The 10419-nt window shown below is 36.1% G+C and overlaps 1 protein-coding gene across 1 annotated transcript in view; it reads left to right on the forward strand.

Moving 5' to 3' along the window:
- The window catches only part of XKR9 (XK related 9), a 29237-nt gene extending 20796 nt beyond the window's left edge, over positions 1-8441 (forward strand). Inside the window, exon 4 of the mRNA XM_081069894.1 lies at positions 7670-8441. Coding sequence (XP_080926020.1) covers positions 7670-8298 — 629 coding nt within the window. The 3' untranslated portion in view covers positions 8299-8441. The remainder of the gene's footprint in view (positions 1-7669) is intronic.
- Positions 8442-10419: the final 1978 nt, after the last annotated feature.

Here is a 10419-nt window from a genome sequence, read left to right on the forward strand (position 1 = left end):
TTATTATCTGCATAGTATTACAAATTATGGTTGTACCTTGATTGATTTAACAAGCTCCTGTTTATGTTCATTTAGATTGTTTCTAATATTTTACTATTGAAAAAAATGCTGCAATGAATAATTTTATGCATGTATCATTTTGCATGTTGTGAGGTTTATCCATAGAGTACATGTCCAGAATTGGAATCATTAGGTGAAAGTGCAAATGCTACAAAACTTAGCAAAACTTTTGCAAGTTGGCCAATATGTTGCTCTATTATAGCATATTTCCTCATTAGGGTAAAATATTCTATTTAAAGGACAGTTTGATATTACCATTAAAAAATTTAATTTGAGATATTAAAAAAAATTATTATTTGCTAAATAATAGTTCCAGTTTTCATTGATGACTAAGGTTCATACAGACGAATTCATCTCAGGGGAGCAGATGAACCTTTCCTGGAGTTCCCTCTCTGCTTGAGAGGGAACGTGTGGGATCAGTTCATTCTCTCAAAAAGTCTTTCTGTTCCCCATTTCCCATAAACCTCCAGATTGTAGCCCCTTCTGATATTTTCACCTTTACCTTGGTTGTTAGTAAGACACTGAAATGAACCTACTGTGTATGAGACCTCTTTTTCCTTATGATGCAAAGAATTTGCGGGTTGGGAGTTATTAAACATTCTGTATCATAGAGCACTGAAGCTACGAGTTCAACATTTAGAGTTTACAGCCTGCATTATGGTAGATCTGCTGATGATTCCAAGTAGTACATAGCATTCAGATCAGCAACGGGATGTGGTGACAGTTACATTCATGTTATGGTTCTACCTTCATTCTTTACTTTCTCCTTGAAGTAAGAAGTGGAGGTGTTAAAAATAGCAAAACATGAGAAATAATCTGATCGTCTAACAATAGAAGGATTGGTAAACAAGTTATTGTAGACATTAGTATAAAACATTATGTAGCCACTAGAAATAGTGTTTAAAGATAATTTTAATGACATAGGAAAATAATTCTAAAATAAAATTTAGGCAAAAAGCAGTTTATAAAATTTTCTGTTAGCATACTTTTAAGGATTCAAAGAAATTATTATATAGAAAAATATCTGGAAGAAAATATGCAAAAATGTTAACTGGCTGTATATGGGTAGTGGGATTATGACTTATTTCATTTTGTTTATACTTTTCTGAATTTCCAAATTTTCTACAGTAACCATTTATTGTTTTGACAATCAGGAAGAATACCTCAAAATGTTAACAAAAAAATCAGGTTTACATGTAGAAGTACTTCAGAAGACTGAATATATTTTTTTAATCTTTGCTCCTTCTTGAAATCACACTAATGAGAGTAAAGGAGTAAAAATAATATAAACCGACAAAGACGAAGAGAATGCAGAGTAGAATAGCAGATTAGAAATATCAACAAATGTTTAAAAGATGGAAAGCAGATGGAAAACTTAGATTATTTAAATCTACTCTATCACTGAAAGTCTAAATTATTTGAATCAACCCTCCCTCTGAAAGTATCTAAAACTGTTGGATAAATATTTTCAAAAGCTTTCATAAAAGCATAAAACAATCTGATACAACAGGCCAAACTATGCTGGAAAGTAGGAACACAGCGGGGTTAAGTAAGACTCTGAAGACATTTATACTCTGAGATGTTCACAAAGTTGAGAGAAAACTGTAGTAAAGAGGGTTTTTACCAAACCTTATAAACAGCAGATTCAGTTCTAATGGGTTCGCAGGGTGTGCAGGACGGAAGATAAAACTCAGGGTCCTCACAAGGGACGGATGTCTGGCAGAAAATTCTAACCCATAAAGCTTGTACTTCCAAAGGCGCCTTCCTCGGGGTAAAAGTGAAGTTACCGGCCTCACTCTTCACTTCCGAATGACTGCAGGGGATATTGCCTTGCTGCGGAGGAGGGCAGGGAGAAACCTCACCGAGAAGTTGTAACAATAGGATTTGCAACCAAAATTCACATCTTTGGCTAGTCCAGAAAAGAAAACAAAAGAAAACAAAAAAATCCAAAAAAACAAACCAATAGGAGCCAAGCTGTGACTATATTATAGTTTAAAGTGGTTCCAAACTGATAGTGCCTCTAAGGGGTCTGGCAGAAACAAGGATAAAACCTCCCTGGAGGAATTGACCTGTTCTTAGACCTCAAGTAATGTTCACAAATAGTTTTCCAAGGAAAGTGAACGGTCTACAGTAATTTATAGCACCAAAAAGAGCTAAGGCACCATGAGTAAGAATCAGCAGAAATAGGAGGAAAAAAAACTCATTAAGATTTTTAGATGCTGAAAATTCCCAGATGCAAAGTATAAAACATGCATCCTATTATGTTAGAAGAAGTAAATGATGAACTTGAAAATATGGAATAGGAAAACTATAAAAAAATGAGTTGTATATTTGAAAAAGAAACAAGTAAAATTTATGAGACTGAAAATGTGTAAGAATTAAATGAAAAAATCATACCATATTAGACACAACTGTATAGACACTTAGTGAGTTTATGCAAGGTTAGAAGAAATTATCCAGATTATAATTTAATGAGGAAAAGAGATGGAAAATATGAAAGATATTAAGACATGGAAGATGGAATGAGAAAGTCTAATATACATCTGAGCAGAGTCCCCAAGGGAGAGGAGAGAAAGAATGGAGCAGGAGCCATATTTTAAAAGTTAAAGGCTGAAAAAATTTCAGAATGGATAAGAATCACCTACACAAGCAACTAAGTAGAATGAAATCTATACCACAAGCATATCACTACTAAAGGAAGTTCCAAAGAAGGTACTTCAGTCAGAACAGAAGTGTTCTGAGATGCAAGAAGGAATAAAGAGCAAAGAAAGCAGTATATATGTGGGTAAATGTAAATGAAAATGGATGGTATAAAACAAAAATAACATGATGTGGTTAAAAAAAGAATGAACGTACAAGACAGCAATAGCATGGAAGTCAGGTGAAAGATAAATGCAACATTTTCATGTGTTGCATTCCTTGTACATTATAGTTCAGGAGAAAGGTAAAGCAAAGTAGATCTGGGTTTTCTGAGGTAGAAAACTAAAACATTTACAGAGACCCTATTTAAAATGTGATTTAAGAAAACAAAATTAGATATTGTGTAAGTCTGCTTGAGCTGCTATACAGAATACCATGGACTGGGCAGCTTAACCAACATATATGTATTTTCTTATAGTTCTGGAGACTGGCAGTCTAAGATCAGGGTGCCAGCAGGGTTGGTTTTTGGTGAGGACTCTCTCTTTGGGTTGCAGACAGTCACCTTCTTGCTGTGTCTTCACATGGTCTTCCTTTGTGTATGTAGAGAGAGAGAGAGAGAGAGAGAGAGAGAGAGAGAGAGAGATAGATCGCTGGTGTCTCTTCCTCTTATAAGGACAATGTTCCTGTCAGATTCTGACTCCACTCTTATGACCTCACTTAACCTTAATTACCTTCTAAAGGCACTATCTGAAAATACAGTCACATTGCAGGGTTAGGGCTTCAACATCTGAATTTTGTAGGAACACAATTCAGTTCATAAAAGGTATGATAGTAAACATTTTAAAAAAATAAGAAATTACAGCAAATTACAGATATAAAAAAAGCTGACAAATTTCGCAAATTTCACAAGAGGAAGAAAATTAATATATTTATATTATTTTAATGCTCTTTTCTCTAAATCTTTTGGCTGCATACTTCCCCCCCTCCATCTGCCCCCCCCCCCTCACTCTGGTTCAAACCGTTGTTTCTCAGTCTAGTTGTGTAGAACACAGCTCCCTGGCCCAGGCTGGTATTGTGAGCCTTGCGCTCCCCCTGGCTGAGGCAGTCGGTTGCCGGTCATCGGTCCTTGGAGGGCTGCTCACAGCAGCTCATGGCAGCTCATGGTAACCCACGGCAGCACACAGCAGCCCACGCAGACCTCCGGCTGCTCACGGCAGCCCAGCTCCAGGGAGAGCCGTAATTCACAGTTTTAGCTGTAGAGGGTGCAGCTCACTGGCCCATGTGGAAATCGAACCAGCGACCTTGGCATTAGGAGCACGGCGCTTCAACCACTTGAGCCACCGGGGCAGCCTGGCTGCATACTTTCTGATTGGCTTTTGATTTGGTAATGATTTTACAATTTCCATAGACAAAAGAGAATAATTTAATCTTTTTTTTTTAGCATACTTGATTGAAATTTGTTTATTATTTTGAATTTAGTTGAAAAATTTCTTTCAACTTCACAAGTTATTGATAATATCACGTACATTTTTTAAGATTGTTGTTAAATTTGGGAAAAACTACCGATTTCTTTAATAATGTGCTTTCAGATCAGAATATTTCAAGATCTTTTTGTTTTGATGAAATAACTAATTTTAAATCCTGTTTGAATTGACAACATTAATTTATTGTTGATGTCTCATTAGTGAATACTGGGAATTTGTATTTTCTTCACTGGTGTCAGTAATGTCAAATCAGAAAGAAATTAATAAGAATCAATACAGATGTGATTGGGCAAGGTCATTTCAGACAGAGCATTGCATAAGCAAAGGCATGGTTTGGCAAAGAAAAGGAATTCCTTGTGGATAGAGTGTAATGTAGAGGTTAGGTGAACAAAATGATCCGAAAAAGTATGTTGGAAGCAAGTAGATAAGTGGGAAATGGAAAATAGTGTCAAACGAATAATGGTGTCAACTGGGTGAGGATAGACCATCACATCTTAAAGTTAAGGAATCAAAGGCCTGGTGATGGCGATAAACTGAAATGTTAGGATCAGGCAGACAGGGTACTCAGGGCCAGCCTGAGAATCCTGGCTCTGTCACTTACTAATCTTAATTATTCAAACAAATCTTGTGTATGTGTTGTCCCTCTACACATAAACTAAGTGTATTCTCAACTCTGTTTGGCCTTATCCCCCCAATGACCCCAACCACTTTGATATACTACGGGAAAAAGGATGAATAGGAGAGGCAGGGGAGTTTAATCAACTGCAATTAAAATGTCTTACTTTCCCAAATTTTATAAACTATATATGACAAGGTGAACACGTTGCCAGGCTTTACCAGGTTTTAAAGGACCTGGGCAAACGTGGATCCCTGAAATTTAAGCTTCATTACCTTCATGATAAATGCACCTGTGAGGTAACAATATTGATTCACTTTAAACTTTGATAGGTTTAATATGCATGTTTTGCTTTCTAGAGAAACCACCAAAGAATAAAAATAGCATATCACTGAAGGATGTCAGCTAGTAGATTGAAAGGGTAAATAAAAATGGCCCATACTAAACTCATACTTACAGCATTTCAGAAAATCAAAGGTAAAGAGAAAAGTCTAGAAGATTTGAGAGAGAAAAAGGTCACGTAAGGATAGAGAAACTGAATGTTATTGAAATTCTTGATCGTAACGCATGAAATTTAGAACTTAATAGAGCAGTGACTTCAAAGATTCAATGGAAAATATTTTTTAACTTTGAGTTCTATTTCTAGCAAAACTTTGTATTAAATATGAGGGTAGAATAAACACATTTTGTGATATACGTAGTCTCAAAAAAATTAGCTTAGGTGCAACTTTTCTCAGGAATGTCTAGAGAATGCTTGATCAAAACATGAGAATAAAGCAAGGAAGAAATATGAGAACAGGAAAGAGGAAGTCAGTAGAGAAGGGAGGTAAAGGGAAGTTCTGGGAAGATAGGAAGCCAACCTTGAGAACAACTGCCTTAGAGCAGTGGGATCATATTCTTAAAAACAGAAAACAAAAAACTAATTGATATCTATCTATCTATCTATCTATCTATCTATCTATCTATCTATCTATCTATCATCTATCTATCTATCTATCTATCTATCTATCTATCATCTATATCTATATGTATAATCTCTATATATGGAGTTTTATTAATTAATTTGAAGAATTTGCTAAGAAATAGTGAGAGGGTCATGAAAAACTAAGCAAGTAAGAAAACAATGAGAAGTTTTAAAAGAAAAGAAATATAATTAGAGTGTAATACTTAACTGAGCAGTAAAAAAGTGTTGTATTTAAGTAGTTATAAGGTAAATGCTGAATATTGATTTTACCAAAAATTGTGATCTTACTCTTTTGGGCCAATGGAGGGAGAGGAAAAATGGGAGGAGGGTATGTATATATGCTAAATTTTCCTCTTTCCAAATAGGAAATCAATAAGCAGTATCTATAGCAGATACTGTGTTTCCCCAAAAATAAGACCTAGCTGGACCATCAGCTCTAATGCGTCTTTTGGAGCAAAAATTAACATGAGACCCGGTCTTATTTTACTATAATATAAGACTAGGTCTTATATGATATGATGTGATATGATATGATATGATATGATGTGATATGATATAATACCGGGTCTTATATTAATTTTTGCTCCAAAATACTCATGATAGCTGATGATCCGGCTAGGTCTTAATTTTGGGGAAACGGTAAATTAAGAAGTAGCACAATATGTGTTTTATTTTGAAATATGGCAATAAATGTCAGGAGAAAAGCTAGAAGAGTTGATAGTGATTTCTTCTGGGGGTTGTGATTGGAGGTGGGGGGGTAGAACAAGGTACTTCTGTTTTTCTTACAGGTTCTGTAGCACTTACTGATTTTCAAAAACTAGGCGTATGTACTAGTTTGGTAGGGGTAAAAACCAATTATAAACAAAAGACATCATACTTTAGGGGAAAATGATGTTTTAATTTAAATATTTTTGAATTAAAAAAGAAAGAAAAGAAGTCCAACTAATTGTGTGGTCTAGGGAGGCATAAACTCAACGCAGGGGAGGGGACAAAGGCATTTACAATCCTCAGAATCCTCTTCAATAGATAAATCTATCTTAAGTTTGCCCTTCTATCATAATATAAAGACCTCCAATGAGGCTCAATGGGAATTGATTCTGGTCTAAATGATCTCTTTTTAATTCTCTAATTTCTTTGCTTTCAGTTTTATAAAAGTCCCAGTTTTGACAGTAGAGCTAATGCCATGCCTTTCCAAAATAGTAATGAATTTACTGTTCTGTTATTTTTTTGGGGGGTGGGGAATGGGGTAAAGATGTCAAACCTATAGAAATTTGCAGGTTTTAGAACTTATTTATTTATTTGAGCCATCATCTTAAAGATATGGGAAGTTGAACTTGTTGATACTCATGTTAAATTTTCTGTTTAACCAACCTTCTTCTCTCCTTCCCTCTCTGCCTTTTTCCTTTTTACCTCCTCTCTCATGATGCTGTCTCTTAGTGATTAGGTATATGCCCAAGGTCAAAACCAAAAAGGCTGAATAGTTAGGACTATAACTGTAGTGTCTTAGAGAACTTCCAGAGTATGTAGTTTTCACTATACCAGTAGCTCAATAAAATTTTTCCAGTGAATTCAGAATCTTGTAAAGCAGTCTAATGTAGTGGTTAAGTGCATTAACTTTGGAATCAGGCAGATTTGGGCTCAAATCTGAACTCTCTGCAACTTCTTACCTGTGTGACTTGGATCAAGTAATATACGTTCTCCAAGCACCAATTCCCTCACATGTAAGGTGGGAATGTTAACATCTATCTCAAAAGATTAGGTGAAGTGAGTTTATGAAGTACCGACTTGTGTTTGTGGGTATGTTTATACACAGATAAAGCATGCATTGGTATATAGTAATTCAGTTTTGCTATTGTTATTCCTATAACAACATACCGTTAACATTTTTTTTTTGTTGTTTTATAGACGCAGCCATCGGGATCTCTTTCTGTGCTATTTCTTGGTCGACTCTTGATTTTCAAGTATCTTTAAGAAAATCCTTGCCTGATAAACATGTCTTTAATGGACCCTGTCCCAAATTCATATATCTCTTTTACAAGTTGTTCACATTATTATCTTGGATGCTGAGTGTTGTACTTCTTTTATTTTTAAATGTTAAGATTGCTTTATTTCTGTTGTTATTTCTTTGGTTTTTAGGTATACTGTGGGCATTTAAAAAGCAAACTCAATTTTGTGCTTCCATAAGTATGGAAGTCTTATACAGGGTTGTTGTTGGGTTCATTCTTATCTTTACATTTTTTAATATTAAGGGACAGAATACCAAATGTCCAATGTCTTGTTATTATACCGTAAGGGTAGTGGCCACGTCGGGGATATTGGCCGTGTTCTGGGTTTGCCCACTTTCTGTTTTTAATTTGGACTATTTTCTACCTATCAGTATTACTGTAGCTCTTTCTTTTCTCCTTGGAATAATTTTTCTTATTGTTTATTATGGGACTTTGCACCCAAACAGAAGTAAAGAAAGAAAACCCGATGAAGTTGATGGAAAACCAGTGCAGATCGATTGTAGAATGAAGTATTTCATAATGGAATAAGCTATTCATTTATGAGATTTGTTTTCTTATTTTTTTGTTTCATAGGTTAGTAAAGAAAATGTGTGCATATTTGTGTGTGTTATTTTTTATTTGTGCCTTATTTAATTTCAGATCAATTCTGGTACATTATGCATGTGATATATAAAATAAATAATAAATATACAAAATAATATTTTTATTATTATATTATTTTCTCATTTGGTTTTGAAGATCTTGGGTACTTAGATATATTTGCCTATTGTCTGGTGAGGTTACCATTTTGAGGCTGAATTGGAAGAAATGGTCTGGTTCCCATAATTAGAAGACTGGAATTGAGCTTCCCTCCAACTTTCCCCTCATTTTTCCTCGACTAAAGCTGATGCACCTGTCGTAGAGAACTGCAAAGCGAAGAAAACAGCAGAATACTCATTCTTCCCTGTATTTTCTTTTTTTCGTATTTAAGCCATTGTTTTTTAGTCTAGTTGTAGGGCGCGGGCACAGCTCCCTGGCCCATGCTGGTATTATGAGCCTTGTGCTCCACCAGGCTGAGGCAGTTGGCCTCTCACAGGAGCACACATCAGCACACAGCAGCCCATGGCAGCACACAGCAGCCCGCGGCAGCTCACACCAAGCTCCCACTGTTCACGCCGCCCAGCTCCAAGGAGAGCCGTTGTTCATAGTCTTAGCTGTGAGGGCGCAGCTCACTGGCCCATGTGGGAATCAAACCGGCGACCTATGGTGTTAGGAGCATGGCGCTCCATCCACCTGAGCCACCAGGCTGCCCCTCTTGTATCTTCTTGATTCAGTCCATATAGTTTGAGTTGGGGACAGACTGAGTTACAGGAAAGGGAGAGGAGGAAAACAAAACATAAATTTAACATTTTAGCCATTTTTCAGTGTACAGTTCAGTAGTGTTAACTATATTCTGCTAGGTTGGCATCTCTAAAACTTTTTCATCTTCCAAAACTGAGACTCTGTTCCCATTGAACCACAGCTTCCCACTTCCCTGTCATTCTAGCCCCTGCAATCACAAGTCTACTTTTTCTATAAATTTGACTGAGAGATACCACATATCAGTGAAATCATATAGCATTTGTCGTTTTTGTGACGGGCTTACTTCACTTATAATGTCCTCAAGGTTCATCCAGGGTTGTAGCATGTGACAGAATTTCCTTTTTTAAGGCTGCATAATATTCCATTGTATTTATATGCCACATTTGCTCTATTTATCCATCATTGGTTGCTTCCATCTCTTGGCTATTGTGAATAATGTTATAATGAATATGGGAAGTAACAATTTATGCAATGGAAAAAATGACTAGAGAACAATATACATCTACTACAGAGCTGAAATATTAAATGCCCCACACAAACCTCGATCGAATAGTCATTCTATTCAACAAACATTTTCCCGTTGATTTTATAGGCAAGAAACTAATGGATAGGTTCCATTCAGGTGTTTTGGCAAGTTAACAAGCTCTTAAAATGAATGTTTAATATCTAATGAATTTATTCATTTTATCCTAGTATTTTCTATATCACTGTCATGGATGTATAGTACTTCTAAATCTCCCCAATTAATTGTAAGCTTTTTTCTAGATTATACTGCACATATCAAAGGCCTTTCGAAATTTAGAAAAAGTATGGGAATACTTATGGGCAATACTTTGATAAAATAACACTCGTATACACTCTACTAGTCAGGGTTCTCCAGAGAAACAGAACCAATATATAGATATGTAAAAGACACCATTTATTATAGGAATTGGCTCACGTGGTTGACGAGGCCGGAAAGTCCCATGACCTATTGGGACTTTAGCTGGAGAACCATGACAAACCATGGGGTAATTCAGTCCAAGTCTGAAGGCCTGGGAGTTGTGAGGCTAATGATGTGTGTGCCGATCTGAGTCTGAAAGGCTGAGAACCAGGAGCGCCAATGTCTGAGGGCAGAAGACGAATGTCTCAGCTGAAGCAGAGAGAGCAATTTTGCGCTTTGTCTGCTTTTTTGTTCTTCTTTGGGCCCTCTACAGATTGGATGATACCACTCCCACTGGGGGGTAGAGGAGGGGCATTTGCTTTACTCAGTTCATCAGTTCAAATGCTGATCTCTTGGAGAAGAAACACTCTCACAGACACACACAA

Source organism: Rhinolophus hipposideros, assembly GCF_964194185.1.
Source record: "Rhinolophus hipposideros genome assembly, chromosome: 13".
Classification (NCBI taxonomy): Eukaryota; Metazoa; Chordata; class Mammalia; order Chiroptera; family Rhinolophidae; genus Rhinolophus; species Rhinolophus hipposideros.